This window comes from Pinus tabuliformis, chromosome 8 (genome assembly GCF_031772625.1).
Source record: "Pinus tabuliformis cultivar Carrire ecotype Pingquan chromosome 8, CPIR1, whole genome shotgun sequence".
In the NCBI taxonomy this organism is placed as follows: Eukaryota; Viridiplantae; Streptophyta; class Pinopsida; order Pinales; family Pinaceae; genus Pinus; species Pinus tabuliformis.
The window spans coordinates 834,368,466-834,386,338 of record NC_142294.1 but is presented as its reverse complement, the minus strand read 5'-3'; the positions used below and the strand labels follow the sequence as shown (position 1 = coordinate 834,386,338).

Below are 17,873 nucleotides of genomic sequence, written 5' to 3'. Positions count from 1 at the left end.
ACAAGATTTTTCGTCCACTAGAGAGTAGGTGGCATGTGATGACCTAGGAACATCCTTCCCTATGATTACTAGAAGCCCGCTTAGAGTTGGCCTTGGAATCCCCTAATTAGTCAATGGCTCCTTTAGAACATGTGCAAATTTATTGTTCTAAGAAGACTATTTTACATCTTGAATCCAACCAACATTATTACTATCTAACAGGGCATTTTCTTCTTGGGCTTGTGGAATAGTAATGTTTAGAAGTGACAATGCGTCAAGCTTGACCACAAGGTGATAGTCCCTATTTTTGATGTTAGGGATTTGGTATCAAAAGCATTATTTAGAAGAATTATGTATATCATATATTGATATAACAATCTACTCCCAATTTGAATGTACAAAATTCTTTCAAAACCTTGGTAGGGTAACTCTAATATAGACCTACTTTCATGTCATGAGGTTGAAGAACTTGGTTGGTTCATGATATTTAAAGCTCCCATTCGGTGATGTTATATGCCCCAAATCCCAAAATTGCATTGAGAACCTTGAGAATTCAATAAAGACAAGACACCAAAGTTGAGTAACTTAGTAAATAGAGAAACTTTTCTCTTAGGGGGACAATACACCAAGGGCATTGAATCATATCAAAGGGTTGTAAGCAATAAAGGAAACATAATTATCTTTGTTTTGGAAATCAATCAAACAAACAAATAAAATCTTTGTAAAGGTGTTTGTGGTTGTATAGAGCAATTCGTGTGGCTCCTAGACTTCCTTAACCCAAGTATTTCTAATGGGCTATGATGGAATATAACCTAGAAACTATCTATGTAGTTTGTGCTATTTAAGGTAGTTATAAACTCACCTACACTCCTCCAAACAAATTTATACATAACATTCATTGTGAGGGATATTATTATCTCATTTTAGACTTTGAGCATGAATTTTCTTGATGCTTTTGATGGAACCATGACCATTATTGCCCCCTTTTGGACAACTAAAACTTTTAAATTTCAAATTTAGTGAACTCACCGTATATTGAGAGGTATCCATATTGGAGCCCGCTCATATCCCTTTTTATGCAATAAAAACCACTTAAAACCACCTCATAGTAACAAAGCTCTTAAAAAAAATATAACTTACTCTAACTTTAAATATAATGCATTAAAACTTAGTGTTATTAAAATTTACAAGCTTTGACTAACTATATAAATATTCACAAACCTTTAATTACCTATACAAATATTCACAAAGTCACCCATACCAACATTCTCAACCTTAAAAACTTTGATTCCCATTACAATATAAACTTACATACTACTTTTGCTTCGATTCCTTATCTACTTCACTTCCTTATCTACTCACATACTTTTGCTTGAGCTCCCTATCTACTCTTAACACTTTACATGAACCATTTTTAAATCCTTATCTTCTCTTAACAACACACACTCTTTACATGAGCAACTTTTAAGTTACCCATGATTTTTTTGGAAATTATAATATAATAAACATAACCACAAGAGGCTTATGGAAAGAAAACCTTTTCTTTTATCCATGGCAAACTCATACACAACTCTTTATTTCGCTTCCTACACACTCCACGATTCAACGTTGGTGTGTGGGCTGGCCTCCCCAAAACCACACAATAAACATCTACAGCCCTCCACTCACAACGCCACGCTGAAATTTCAAGTTGCACGACTTAGCAAATTACGGAAGAACAATCATATACAGGTTAAATTTGGATACGTCACCAAAAGGCGGTGATAATTGTCGTCACCTACTGGCATGAACCATCCATCCAACTACATCCCTACTGCGTTGTTTATGCAGAAGGCCTGACTGCTCTGCTCATCATTCAAATATACCCAAGGAATTGAATTGGGCATAAAGCTCCATCACTATTTTCTCGGGTCAGAGTTTCATAACTCCGATGGCTCTCTTATTTAGCAGTCATCCTTGTTTTTCCCTGGTAAAACATGAAGAATTTAACACATTAACTGCAATAAGAGTCAAAAGGAGAAACGTTATCAGAGCCGCCGCAAGTGACTTGTCCACCATGGAAAAACAAACAATTAAGTTGGGAGCTTCAGAAGTAGAGGCCACTAAGCTTGGTATCGGCGCCTGGTCGTGGGGAGACACCACCTTCTGGAATGATTTCAAATGGGACGGTAGGCAATTTTATTGATTTTTTTTTTTCAAATCTTTTTTCAGAATATTGTGCATGGGATTCGAATCTTATACCTCTATTTGCATGAAACGGGAGATGACTATATGTAATCCTTTCAGACAGGAAATTGAAAGCAGCCAATGCTGCATTCAACGCCAGCGTGGATGCTGGCATAACATTTTTTGACACGGCCGAGGTCTACGGTTCGAAGGTTGTCAAATGCTCTACACTCTAATGCATTTCATTTTTTCCATGTGCGAAATTGAAGTGTTGGTGTGAAGTTGACTGATTTGTTATTGTTGCAGCTGGCATTTGGCGCTGAGAATTCAGAAAGTCTGTTGGGAAGGTAACTTCACGAAATCCTTTGTGCTGCCCTGTGAAATAGATTAAGTTCAGCCCTTATTTAATTCTTTCAAGGCCATTTTACAAATTTTGATCATTAAATTAATGGTGTATCAGAAATTGTCATTTGCTCACAGCATTCTGTTCATGCCTTCTGTTAAGTTTAAAGTGAAGTAAACCTGTCTAAATTCTGCAAATTTCGCGGGTTTCTTAAATAGGCTGTCAAGGTATTCAATAATACTTGAAGACGGATACATAGGTTGGATCTGGTAGCTATATAAGAATGCTTTTATTTATTTATTTACGGTGAGTGGGGACGTGTTGTTTCATGGATCCCCACAAATTTCCAGTTAAAGCCAATACAAGAGTGCACTGAAAATGGAACTTGTTTTTATTGGGCTAAACCTCACCGTGTACCTATATAAGAGTGCACTAAGAATTGAACCTGGATTGATTGGGTAAACCTCACTGTCTACATATACAAGAGTATACTGAGAATTGAACCTGGGTTAATTGTGGTAAACCTCAACGTCTATCTTTTGGCCACAGTCCAACCAACTGCTAATTCAATGGGGATGTTATGCCCATTGTTGGCCATAACCCATAATGGGCTTGTATGTGATCAGCAGCTCGCTCGCATGGTTTGAAACTGCCGACCATCTAGCATTGGTCCGTATGCTTGAATAAGGTAGACTAAGAACTTAAGGTTAAGGTTACATGGAGGTGGAAAATTGTATATAACTCGGTCAAATTAGTTGACTTTATCCTTAATAGAATTGCCTAATAGAATTCCTTGTTAAATGCACACAATTTTTTTTCAAAACAATGCTAGGCACCACCCCACCCAACCATGTACAAGACATCACTTTGCATGCATTATTAATCTTACAATAATTGAACTAGTTTTCCGTTTAATCGAATTAGCATTGTAGCTTAGATGCCTCGCACTATAAGGTTGGTCGGGATGGAATTGTCAGTGATGAGGGTTTAAATGAATAAGTATCACGGAGGACACGAATATTATTGGGAGAATTGGACGAGCCATGAAGACAAAAGAGATAACCCATTGGTGGTAGTTGAACTAAATGCATGTGGTGAAGGAATGCAACGAGGAGTTTTGGAAGGAGATGAGTGAGAAAGGAAACAATGAAGTAAGGCTATAGGAGTTGAAGAAGAAGGGCAAGTTGGCTAGTCAATGATTGTGATCAGAGGTTTCACATTGGAAGATAGTTCAACAAGGAGGAATGGTAGTGAACACACATCCATTGTGTCTAAAGGATAGAGCTATATTGCATGATGCATTGTTGTTGGAATACAAGCAGATTGGTTAGATCCCTTGTAGAATGAGGTCGTGTTCAGACAACTTTCAAAACAACCAAGGATGGGGATATTGAAGAGGATGCACGATTGGATGAGCCAGTGACAAATGTATTTCATCTATTTGAAGACGACACCCAAGTAATGGACATGATATAACCAATTAGCAGTGGAGTCAACATAGTATCGACCACACCCCTTTGCATCTTAAATATATTAGGTGCCACAACATTCTATTCGTAATAGTTTAGTTTCAAGTACTAGTCAATCTATTTTTGGAGGGAATATAGGTAAATTGGTAATAGTAGTAATTATAATACAAGTGATGGAAGTGGTTAGCTCAACTACTTTTCACCAATGTTTTTGGGCATCTGGCTAGTCCCATGTTAGTAGGTGTTTAGTTTGAATCCCCCTAGGTGAGGTACACAGGTTTTATGTTGAAGGGTTTACTAGGGAAGGCATCTGTGAATGTGGGAAGCTTTCCTTGGGTTTCTCCTTAAGGTTTTCCTTGGAAAAATTAGTGTTGGAAGTGGGTGGATTGGAAATTGTAGTTTGTTTAGTAATCAACATTAACATTTATTAATCTAGCCAGTACAAGTGGCTTTGTTTTTATCAATAACCCTACTGGTAACATGGCAAGGGTACAAGGAGCATCAACATCGAGGCTACTTAGATTCTCAAGAAAAGAGGATGGGGATGCAAAGCAACACTAGTTTCTTTGTGGCATCATTTGGAATATCAAGGGAACAACTCCAAAACCAAACACTAAGATGGTGTAATTTCAAACCACTTTGGGAGGTCAAGGGTCGAAGTGGTACATGAAATTCATACAAAGCACTCCTATGAGCGTGGTAATGATTTGTGAACTGTTGTGAATATTCCACTGGACAATTCTTCACAACAAATTTGATAAAAATAGACCAAAATCTATATTATGAGGGTTAATTTCCTTAGTTCTAGATTTATTAATTATTGTTTTTTTGCTTATGCATGTAATAGATAAAATGTGGAAAATAGAGAACAATAAAATACAATCACACACCAACTATTGGAACACAAGATATGCTCTTGGAAACCCTTACGGAAGAAAACCTGACGGGAGGGTGGGGTTGCTTTGCTTCTTTTGTTTGGAATGGAAATAATACAAGTACAAAGGAGAAGGCATTGTCTGTGGAGTTACCTAAGACTTGGGGCCTTTTTACCCAACAGTCGTGGGTGATATCCATAGGAGAAATTTTTTCTCCTAGATGGTCCTCAGTCGGTAGCCAACAACCCCTTGCAGCCACCAGATAGCTCGATGTGCCACCATCTCTGCCACCTGAGCCAGCCATTATGCTCCCTCGCCCATCTGTTATGATCGTATGTTTGAAGGTGGGCCTTCCAACCCCGAAGGTATAGCCTTTCATTATGTAGTTGGGTATTTTGGCTTACTTATCATGGACACTTTTGGGCATGGATTAGTGGGGGGATTCGGCGGAAAGAATGGGCTTGGTTTGTACTCTTGTCTCCTTTGTCCAACTTGGTGGTTAACCTTGTATCCTAGTCCCGTGGGATCTCCTTTATTGGCTACTAGCTTTAGGAATGACACTACATGGGAAATCCCAATTTTGGTTGCGTGGTCCCGTTTCCCGACACCACATACATCACTCCCCTCTGCTCATTATAAACCCTTTCACCATATTTCCCATCCGGGTCCACATTTGTCCATTGGGTTCACAAGGAGTTAGCCTCCCCGTCCCCTTGTCCACACTTTTGGTCGGCCTGGAATGATGCCCCGAAAGTTGATGCAACTAAAAAGAAAGTAAAAAGCATAATTTGGCCACTCTCAACAGGAAATATACCATAAAATGCAAAAGATGGCCGAGACATACAAATTTAGCATGTGGCCAAAAGCCAACATGAGCTCTACCCTCTATCATTATGGCCACCACCCTGGTTCCTAGGGCCCCTATATGAGCCCCTGCATCATTAAGGAACCCATGATTGTCCCAAACCCTGGTGGGCGATGAACTGCGCAACCTTAAGGGGGTATTCATTGCTACATTCACATCATGCTCTCATCCCTTGGAGCCCCGAGTAGTTATATAAGAAAAATCAATTAAAGGAAAAAGGCATAGGAAGAAGGGTGGAAAAACAAAGGCCGGGGTAACTCACGTACCATCATTTCTTCCTCCTACATTCGTACACCCAAGTGTGGACTTCCTTCATCATGGCTACCCTTGTACTGTGGCATGTGGCATGGAGCCTTCCCCTGATGTCCCACTCCATTCCATCGTTATAACTCATGACACCTGCCACTTAAGGGATGTACCATGGACCTGTCACTCCCTTAGAGGTTGAAACCACTTAATTGGGTCCTTGATTAACCTCCTTGAACTTGGAGACACTTGTACGTTCTAAAGCCCATTATGGAAGGGCATGCCACTATGAAGTGTCCACTTGGTTCCATGATTTGTAAGCTCATTTACTCAATTGCACTGATGATTTGTTGTACTAGAAGGTGAGGAGACACATTGGATCTTATACAAGATTGTAGGTGGGTCTTCGTCTTGGGGTTTAGTCTTACTATACGGGGCCCAAGCCCTCCAGAGGGTCATATTGGAATTTGTAGGGTGAGGATAGAGAGTTATGGGCCTCCACTATAGCAGAGAGCAGATAGCCACATCATGGGATCCTTCAACTCCACTCAATGCTCGCTCGTGTTCCATTTATTTGACGATGATGATGTACCTGGACCACCTTGCCCAACCGGCTACACACTTGCACCACACACTTGGCAGTTGTTCCAGGGCCCAAATGAGGATGTGTCTCACCATGGGAGATAAAGGGAGGGCTTGCATCATTGTTCCAGCCCATATAGATGGGATACATATTTGCTTTATCCACTTGGAGACCCATGATGATGTTTTTGTACCCCCACTGCCACTTGGGAGCACCACAGGTCATTTGCTTGGAGATTAAGAGGCCACCTCCATCACTATTTTTGGAGCCCTTCCATCCATTTTGGCACATGTTGGACTTCACTAGGCCTTCCAATGACCCTCCTAGCTATTGTATTATCATTTTGGCCCTCCTAAGAGGCTTATTTTTCATGTTATGGAGCTATTTGGTGGGCTTGTCACCAATTAGGGTGTTATTTTGCACATTAGAGACACTTTTAGGGGTTTGTTAGGCTAATTAGACCCATTGAACTATTAGAGGCTCATATAAATACAAGTGAGGCCTCATTTGTAACTCATCATCACTTGGATTTGGATCATTGTTTCTTTTGGAATTTCACTATAGCTATTGAAGGACGAATTGGAGATTCTTTAATGCATTTTGATGTTTGGGTTAATGTTATTCTATTTTGGAGATTCTCTCTTGCAAATGCGATGGGTGGATATACTTTTTCTGTCATGTAAGTTTCACTTTTATGCGTATTTTTCATTATATGTTTAATGTATGGAATATTGCATCATGATGCTGCTTGTGCTCTAAATTATGCGAAAATCTTGAATCACTTTGGTAGTCTTGATCTATTGCATGCGTTATTCATTGGGCAAGAAAAAGCGAATGTTCCTAGGGGTTGTCTTTGAAAACCTAACCCTAAAACTCCATTATTTGACAAGTCGAAGTATAAATCCTAGTTGTAGCTGGGTAGTTGCTTCATTAGGGCATGCTGAGCTGCAATTAGGCTCCTTGATAGAAAAAAACCCTAAATCAATCTGATTCTTGACTCCACTCTCCCAATAGTCTAGGCACTAGTCCTAGATCCTTGGTGATCACATTAACTTAATTAAATATCATTCTTTCACCTATTTTCTTCCTCTTTTCTTCATCCCCTAAGGATAAGGAGATTTTCTAGGGCTTGGTGCGAAATTTTAGGGAGGAGGAATTTTAGGATTCCATCCAAACAAGTTTCTTCATTTATGTCTCCTCTAGGCATCCTCCAGTTTTGAACGAATTTCGATAGTGGAATTTCAAATAAATTGATGCCTTAGCTATCACACCAAGAGGGAACCCTTGAAGCTGCGTTGACTTGGAGATTTCTTGAAGGTTTTCACTTTATATTTCATCATTTAAAACCTTTTCTCTTAACTATAGGTGATCATTGGATGAGCCTTTACCACGGTATATCTCTTAACCCTTGGTCTCTTATAATATTTCTGTCATGGGGTTTTTAGTGGAAATTCACCCTAGCTTCTCCCAAAGCTCACACTTTAATTGAATCTTTCCATTGAATGAGCCATCCTTGCCTCACTTTGAACCCTAGTATAAACACATCAATCACAAGTGAGGGATTTTGGAAGTTTTGATCTTAGGCATTCATCATTTTTGAATATTCCTAAACTCGAGGTCATCCTTTCCTCGAGCCTTTCTCGGAGAGCCCTTCTTTTGCTTCTAAAACAAGCAGCCTATTATCTGAGCCTCTCCTTTGATTGGGCTTTGGAAATCACTATTGGACACCTAATCTGCTAAGGGTTATGGTGTGGAAGTTGAACAGTCAAAGGGAGTCCAAGAGACCTTGGAATATGGAATCCAAAGGTCATGTAAAATGTATAAATGTATATCATTTGTATAGTAAATGTATCTCACGTTTATATTATTTGGTTGTCTATTCATTTGTGTGTTTAACATGGTTTCAGAGCAGGCGAATTCTTGCCCTGCTCAAATCCGATCCACTGGTGTTGTGGCCTCATATGCAAGGTAGATTTTCATTTCTGCCCATCTAAGTGTTTCTCTTGAAATGTTCTGAGCTATTGCTATTTTTATGTGCCCACTTTATTAGCAATCATTTATTTGGCTTTGTCAGGTTTGGAATCTCCTTAGTGCTGTTATAGCTATTGAAACTTATATCGCCATTGCATCATTGACTGGATTGGCCTTCTGCTCGGTTATTGCTTGTGACCATTAATACATGAGTCCATGGCTTGACCAGTCAATCTCATACGGTCTAGTGTGCCTATGATATGGTCAATGTTTGGTTTAGGCGTTGTTATCATCCCTCAAAATCATCATCATCATCTCTAGATGTTGCTTATTCATTGGCATGAAATCAGTGTGAACAATGTCATTCACTATTGCATTGCCAAGTGTCGTGGTTGCCTAACTTGTAACGCATAATATATCCTCCTCGGCCTACAACGGAAAGTGGTTTCCTTTGCAAATTCTTCTGGTCTCCTACCATTATCTAGCTAGTTCTCGTCCATCTTTCTCGATCTTAGAGCTAGGCTTATCAAATCTTTGCCCAGGCATTACACTAGAATTGTCCTTTACCTTGCGATGCTTTCTATCATTGCCCTGCTTTTCACAGTTGAGAAAGACACAAGGCCTGTGGGCTATGCTCTTCTATTGTAATTCAGAATTTGGAAAGTTGGGAAAACGATGATGACTAGAGTGGAGTTGAGCATCGAATTTGAGCTCGACGTCGGCATTTGTTTGTAAAAAGTACGGAAGTCAACATTCTAAACCCCTTGACATTGGACATGATTAACCCAACTGTGTGGTAAGTCATAAATGTGTTTGATATGCTCAACTATATCAGGACCTGGCCGAGTCTTCTCTCAAATGTGATACCAACGAACAAATCGCCAAACAACGTAGGCAACATCAAGATATTCCAGAGACTGGGAGTTGTGAGATTATACAAAACTATCACAAATGAATGTGAAATAGAGGAATTCGTCGTTCAAAGCTGCCGACTGCAACATTGTCGCCACACCGGCCTAAAGGGCTTCCACTAGGATATGCTACGTCTTTCGTCTAGTTGAAACACAAGTAGTCGTATGAGAAGTTGCAGATGATGTGCTATTATCCTCTTCACGATTCTTTGCAGGCTTTTGCACGACTGATTGAGCTAATGCGATTCTTCTGAGCGAAAACGAATTCCATGTGAAAGGAGATATTCATCATAGTGAAACCACACTATTGTGCTAGTACAAGGATTACATTTTCTTAAACATAGTGAATGAGAATATTACTTCAAAATTCAAAGGACACATATCCAAATTATTGCAAATTATTGTAGTTATGGTGGAAAGAACTTGAAATTCACTCACAAGATGGCAGCTCATAAAATTCGTGATCAATATTGCTATAGTTGCATCACTCTAAGATATATGTAGAGTGTTTGATAACTGTAAAAGTTGATTTTTTGGTGTTTTCTCTTGATTATTTTTCCATTTGTAAAGTTTGAATTAATTATTCAAGAGTAGAGTTGCAAAAAAAAAAAAAAAAACTTGAGGTCTTTAAATGGCACTAATTAGTGAAGTATTAGGGTTACTAAATACTCTAATACATCCTTCTGTTGACAACACAATCCAAATCAGCATGGAAACTCTCTCTACTTTTCGAACCTATTTGCAAAATGCCCAAGAAAAGATTGAATTTTTGCAACTCAAATCACAACTACAACAAGATGAGTTACAACATAAAAGGCATCATTCTGAACTTGTTTTTGTTCAGAACAATCCTCTTTTTGAGTCTGAAGTTGGCTCCCACCAGTCGCCAGAAATTGATAAAAGCTTTGACATTGAGGTTAACTCCCATCATGTGCCCATTTCAAGAGCAGTTTTACATAAAGATGCGGAAGTTCAGGTCTCACTTCCCAAGCCTATCATCAGACCTTGGGAAGAGCTTGTTAGCAACAAGCACATAACATGTCTTGGATATGATAAGGAGGTGTCCTTTCATACTCCAGACCACTCAAAGCCCATCAAATTTCAGAGTGCTGGTTTTCTTCAGGGTGATTCTTCACCTGTTTCTACTCCTTCACATTCACAGTCAAAATTTGTCAAATGCCAACATTGTGACAAAGTTGGCCATGTGAAAGATCACTGTTTTGATCTTCACCCATGCAAGTATTGTGGTCAACACACTCATTCTTCAAACAGATGCTTCAAAAACAAGCCTCCTGCAAGAACAAAGATTCACCTTGGATGGATTGCTTCTTGACAATGGGCTTCAACAATTAAGAAGATATTTCACTCATACCACAAAATTTGTTCACGAATACTAACAGGTCTTGTAGTTAAGTTTTGGTCATCTTCTCATCTTGTATCTAACAGGGGGGGGAATTGATGGTCATCTACAAGATTCAAAGATAAATCAAGCGAGCCTGAGCCACAACCTGAACTTGCTGCCTAAGCTTACAACCAAAGACAGTCATACCAAGATTCAGAGTTGTAGCTAGAGACAAAGAAGCCCCTAAGCATGCATTTGGTTGGTGGCCTTCCTTAAACCATCATAGGTTGAGACTTTCCTTTTTAGATTGAGGTTCTCCCTTTTTTTTGCAGGTTGAAGACATCCCTTTTGTTAGGATATTCCGACACATAGGAAATAGTTAAGTGTAACTTGATCTAGTGTAGAGTTAGGTAAAGTGCGTTTCTTTACTACGTACTTTTGTAACTTACAATCCGACGATCACGATATGTAGTGATCTGACAGTTCATTCTCTCCTCGGTATTACCGACACTTGATCCGTGGCTTAACACCCGATTGGTCCATGATATCTATTTAAAGAGCATGGAGGATCATTTGTAGGGTAACTGTTCATGAGAGAAGCTTATGTAAATTTTCATTATTTTATTAATAAATTGTTTGAAGTGGCCACGTTGGCTCAGGTCGTGCACTGTTTCCCTATTTGAGGGTTTAACCATGTCAACAATACTCGTGTATTGATCTGTGATCTATTTGTGAGTGATGTCCTTTGGTGTTCTGTCTGAGAAACTTAACCTGTAAATTCCTACATGGTATCAGAGCTATTTGAGGGATGCATCCATTGGTGATCCAAATCTGAAGCCGGTAGAACTGCATCCAATTGCCGTTTCCTAGATCTATTGTTTCTCACTGCTTTTAGGCTGAGAGAATTTCTCTATTGTGTTAGGAGCATCTGTTCCAGTGAGGAACCCCTTTCGTTTCACGCGAAAAGGTTTCCGGTAGCCCTAGCTATGTCATTTTTAAGATCTGGAGGTATACAATGTTTATTTGCATTTTTTAGTTATTTTCTCTCTGTTTATTTCGGTTTATTTAACTCTTTGTTTTTATTTTTTATTACCGGATCTACACCTTTCATTTCTGTGTATGCTCTTTGCCCTGCGACTTTGTGCGATCTGGGCAAATTAGAAACAAAAAAGAAGGATTTTTCTCATGCATATGCTCTTTTCCGCCGCGCCTTAGTGTGATCTCGGAAAATTAGAAACATTGAGGAAAATATTTAGTTTTTGGCTAAAGCTAACTTCAAGCTGTAAGGTTTGTTTTTTTTGTATGTCTGTGTTGGGTTTTGTGTTTTTTGTTTTGTAGGCAAAGAAGAGCTTTCTCAAGTAAGCACGCACTCCAAAGCTTCAGTGACTAAAAAAAAAACCCCCTTCCTCTTTTCCAAAATTAACTAACCTTTTAATCTAGCTCACTTGGTCCAAAGCTACTTTATGAGAGTAGAGGTCTTGAGTACAAGTCTTTCTCTTTGCTGAGCTAATTAGATTAAGTTTGGAAAGGGGGCGATTTTTTTTTTAAATATAACATTATCATTCATTTCCACACATTTCCGCACTTCGTCGGCATCTTCAACAACTTTTCTTCAAAAAAGCCATAACTTCTTCATCCGGAAGCAGTTTTTAGAGCTGTTTTTTTTTTTAAACAGCCTAATTTTTCGAGATCTTTCCATTGGAACACTTAGTTTCAGCGTCTATAGCTTCAGTTTATGTTAAAATGGAAAGTCCATGCCAAGTTATTCTTGACAGCACCAACTACTTCCAATGCTGGTCCTACATTGTGGATTTACTTAGAAGTAAAGGTCTTTATAGAATAGTCTCAGGCCAAGAAACCAAACCGAAAGATGAAGATAAGGCAACCAAATGGGAAAATAGGCAAGATCAAGCACGTGGGTTGATAGGGATGTCTATTTCTCCAAACCTTAGATTCCATATCGCAGAACTTGATACTCCTAATGAAGCAATGAAACATATCACTAAAGTTTTTGGATTTAAAAATGAACTTAGAGCCCATCAACTCGAAAATGAGTTGCTTACATTGGACCCCAATAATTTTTCTTCCATTAAAGATTTTTTGTCCAAGTTCAAGACCCTTAGACTTCTCGTGGAAGGTGTTAAGGTTAAGAAAGAAGATAGTAACCTTATCTATTCCATTCTTACTAAGTTGGGACCAACCTACTCTGTGTTTGTTTCCACCTTCCATTCTACAAGAGGAGCCTTCATTTCTCAAGGACAAGACTACAAGTCCCCTTCCTTTGATGCCTTTTGTGATTCTTTAATAAGAGAACAAGAAAAACTCTTACATCTTGGTCTTCTTAATCTTGGAAACTCTTCTAAGAAAGTCTTAGCCGCTCAGCAGCAACCAAATTCAAAGAATCATAAGAAGCCGTATCCTAAGAATGGTCCTAAACCAAACAAGGGTCCTAAGCAATTCCAGTCTCAAAATGAAAAATCATTTCAACAAGATGATAAGGCAAATAAAAACAAAGGGAAGAAGACTGATAGACATTGCCACTTTTGTAATTGAGATGGCCACTTAGAATCCAAATGCTTTAAGAAGATGGAAGCCTTGGAAGCAACAATGAATAAGCATAACATCCATTTGGAGCACTCTTCAACTTCAACTTCATCTTCAGGAATAGCACTTTCTGCATTTGGTTGTCAAGCATCTCGGTCTGGCTATGCACTAAATGTATCTTCTTCTTCTCATTCTCATGAGTGGCTCATTGATTCTGGAGCTTCTTATCACATGGCCAAAAACAAAGTCATGTTTTCTTCTTTAAATGATTGTAACACCAAAAATATATATGTTGGTGATGATAGATCTCTTAATGTTGTAGGAACTGGAACTGTTCATATAGACAATGGTCAATTTAATGATGTATTATGTGTTCCAACCTTATCCTGCAACCTTCTATCTGTATATCAGATAACTCATTCAGGTGAAGGTAAAATCGTTGAATTTTCAGCTCATGATGTTGTAATTAAGGACCTAAGAGATCCTAGACAGATTTTAGCTACTGGCATTGTTGATGATTCTACAAGGTTGTATAAGTTTAACAACTTTGGGTCATCAAATCTTCCCTCGGTATTTGTTGCTCATAACGATGAAGTGAGCAAACTTTGGCATGAGCTATTTGGTCACTTAAACTATCGCTCCCTTCAGAATCTATGTAAAGAAAATATGGTGACAGGTCTTCCAATGGTATCTTGCAGAGTTGGTGTTTGTTCCAGATGTGTACTCGGAAAACATCATCGGGATAGTTTTGAAAAACGTGCCTCTTGGCACACCTTAGCCCCTTTACAACTTGTGCATAGTGATTTATGTGGTCCACTTCCAGTTGTTTCATTCTCTGGCTACAAGTATTTCTTAACTTTCATTGATGATTTCTCCAGACGCACTTGGGTATACTTCTTAAAACTCAAGAGGGAAGTATTTAACATGTTCTTAGCCTTTAGGGCCTTTGTTGAAAAACAATCTGGACATCAAATTCTTAAGCTAAGATCTGATCATGGCGGAGAATATGTTAACAACAAATTCATCAACTTTTGCACTGAGAATGGAATTCAAATGCAACATACTATTCCATATACTCCACAAAAAAATGGTGTAGCTGAAAGGAAGTATCGCACCTTAAAGAAAATGGCTAATTGTATGCTTCAATCTAAAGGACTTAGTCTTAATTTTTGGGCAGAAGCAATTAACTGTGCAAATTACATAATAAATCACACTCCTACTAAGGTTTTAAAGAATATCATTCCAGAAGAAGTATGGAGCTCAATTAAACTAGATGTAAGTCACTTTCGTGTTTTTGGAAGCAAGGCATAGGCCCATATTCCAGATGAGAAACATAAAGCTTTAGAACTTAAGAGTGAAAAATGTATTTTTGTTGGATATTCTGAAGATGTCAAAGGATATAGACTTATTCCACTTAAGTCCAAAAATGTTATCATTAGAAGAGATGTAAAGTTTGCTGAAAATATATCGGCCTACAAGCCTAGTTCGGTGAATGTGCCACCTCTCTCTATCTCTTCTACTTTTGAAAATATTTCTTCTTCAGATGATGAAAGCGAAGATGACAATCCTCTCCCACCTTCTCAGGATCCTCCTTCAGCTCCTCACCTTCCAAAATGGGTCTGTGCTACTCAGGATGCAGCAGGTACTCTTGCCAGTGATCCTACAGATTAGCGACGTACACGTTCTCAGTTCGATAGAGCCTCTTCTTTACTGGCTCAAGCTTCAGCAAATTATGATCCTGACACCTTTGCAGAAGCTTCAGACCATCCAGATTGGGATGCAGCTGTGAATGAAGAATATCGTTCATTATTGGCAAATGATACATGGGATCTTGTTCCTCTACCAAAGGGATGAAAACTTGTTAGATGCAAATGGGTTTACAGAACCAAGTATGGACCAGATGGAAAAGTTGATAAACATAAAGCTCGTCTTGTTGCTAAGGGTTTTTCACAAGTTGAAGGCATTGACTATACTGAAACCTTCTCCCCTGTTACCAAAATGAACTCTATCCGCCTTGTTCTTTCCCTTGCTGCCTCTTTCAAATGGGAAGTCCATCAGATGGATGTTAAATCTGCCTTCTTGCATGGGGACTTGCATGAAGAAATCTATATGGAACAACCTACTAGCTTTATACAAACAAACTCCAGCCTTGTATGTTGGCTTAAGAAATCTCTTTATGGTCTCAAGCAAGCTCCTCGGGCTTGGTATGCCAAAATGGATAGCTTTCTTTTAGAAACTAGCTTTTCTAGGTGTCATTCTGACAATACTGTCTACACCAAGAAAGTGGGAAAGTCTCTTATCATTCTTGTTCTTTATGTTGATGATCTTATCCTTACTGGTAGTGATCCCAACCTTATAAACCATGTGAAGTCCAGCCTTAAAAAGAAGTTTGAAATGACAGACTTAGGACATTTGCATTATTTTCTTTGTCTTCAAGTCTTGCAATCCAAGGAAGGTATTTCCCTTTCCCAGTCCAAGTATGCCTGTGATCTTCTACGCCATTTTCACATGAAAGACTGTAAGCCAACCCTTCTCCCTTTTAGTCTGGAGCCAAACTTTTAGTCACTTGTACTTCCCCTGAAGTTGATGCTACCTTATACTGTCAACTTGTAGGAAAACTTTTGTATCTGACCCATACTCGTCCTAGCCTTTCCTTTGTTGTTGGCCTTATTGCTCGGTTTATGCAAAACCCACATGAAAGTCATTGGAAAGCAACTAAAAGAATACTTCGTTATGTTCAAGGTACAGTTTAGTTTGGGATTCATTACAGTGCAGAAGCATCTCCTCTATTGGTTGGTTTCAATGATTCTGATTGGGTTGGTGACCCTGATGATTGAAAGTCTACTGCAGATTATGTGTTCACTCTTGGTTCAGGACTTATTACATGGGCTTGCAAGAAACAAAGTGCCATTTCTCTTTCTTTAGCAGAAGCAGAGTATCGTGGTGCCGTAGAAGCTAGTAAGGAAGCCCTGTGGCTTTGTCAGATCTTGCTAGAGTTTGGCTTTCAGCAGCAGCATCCGACTACACTTTGGTGTGATAATCAAAGTGCCATTCAACTATGCAAAGATCCAGTCCAACATCAGCGCAACAAACACATTGAACTGCACATGCACTTCATCAGAAAGCTCATTCATGACCATGTTCTTGAAGTGCAATATTGTTCAACAAATGATCAAGTTGCAGACATCTTTACAAAGGCTCTCACAGAGGCGAAGTTTACTAAACTTTGATTTATGCTTGGAGTTCAGAAAGTTGTCACTAAGGGGGGATAGGCTCTAATGCCTCCTTCCTTCTCCTATTGTGTCATATTTGTACATCCTTCAATCCTATTACAAGTTGTTTTTAAGGGGGGGATGTTAGGATATTTCGACATATACGAAATAGTTAAGTATAACTTGGTCTAGTGTAGAGTTAGGTAAAGTGTGTTTCTTTACTATGTACATTTGTAACTTACAATCCGACGGTCACGATATGTAGTGATCCGACAGTTCATTTTCTCCTTGGTATTACTGACACTTGATCTGTGGCTTAACACCCGATTGGTCCATGATCTCTATTTAGAGAGCGTGGAGGGTCATTTGTAGGGTAACTGTTCATGAGAGAAGCTTATGTAAATTGTCATTCTTTTATTAATAAATTCACTAAAGTGGCCGCGTTGGCTCAGGTCGTGGACTGTTTCCCTCTTTGAGGGTTTTAACCATGTCGACAATACTGGTGTATTGATCTGTGATCTGTTTGTGAGCAGTGTCCTTTGGTGTTCTGTCTGGGGAACTTACCCTGTAAATTCCTACACCTTTTCCAGGTTGATGGTCTCCCTCTTCAAAGCATTAAGGAGCACTTCCTCTAGCAGAAGACTTCAGCTTCTTGCTAGATTTGGAAGAGTTTTGGGAACAACACTAAGCGTTCCAGGTTGAGACCCCAATGGTCTCCCTTTTCAAAACAACAGGGAGCACTTCCTCTAGCAGAAGACTTCAACTTCTTGCCAGATTTGGAAGAGTTCTAGGAACTGCACTAAGAGTTCTAGTGTTGGTGGTCATCCTTAAACCATCACCAGTTGAGACCTTGAGTTCTCTCACCTTATGTCATCCTTTCAAAGAGCACATTCAACCATTGGTTGCCACTTTTGTATTACAACTCTCTTCTTGGACTCGTATATACCCCTTCAGATTAAGGGGGGGAATGTTGGACACCTAATCCGCTAAGGGTTATGGTATGGAAGTTAACAGTCAAAGGTTGTCCAAGGGACCTTGGAATATGAAATCCAATGGTCATGTAAAATGTATAAATGTATATCATTTGTATAGAAAATGTATCTCACGTTTATCTTATTTGGTTGTCTATTCATTTGTGTGTCTAACAATCACATTGTGCATTGTTATTGACCTCATCATTCTAGTGATTTCCCTATATTGGGAATCCTACCATCGGTGAAAATTCGTAAAGAGAAAGGGACATTGATTGAGGTGACACTGTGGGTCCTTGTCCCATTGTTGCCACTTGATCTAGTAGTAGTCCCTTTGGAACCCCTCCTATGACCCCTGCTAAATTGAGCGTTAACAAGCCTGATAGGCTGCTATAG

General features: G+C 39.1%; 1 protein-coding gene across 1 annotated transcript in view; it reads left to right on the top strand.

The window, feature by feature from the left end:
- The first annotated feature begins 1,719 nt into the window (after positions 1–1,719).
- The window catches only part of LOC149238174 (NAD(P)-linked oxidoreductase superfamily protein), a 169,113-nt gene continuing 152,959 nt past the window's right edge, over positions 1,720–17,873 (top strand). The window contains exons 1-3 of the mRNA XM_089372928.1: positions 1,720–2,147; positions 2,266–2,357; positions 2,452–2,492. Of these exons, the coding sequence (XP_089229054.1) occupies positions 1,910–2,147; positions 2,266–2,357; positions 2,452–2,492 (371 nt within the window). The 5' untranslated portion in view covers positions 1,720–1,909. The remainder of the gene's footprint in view (positions 2,148–2,265; positions 2,358–2,451; positions 2,493–17,873) is intronic.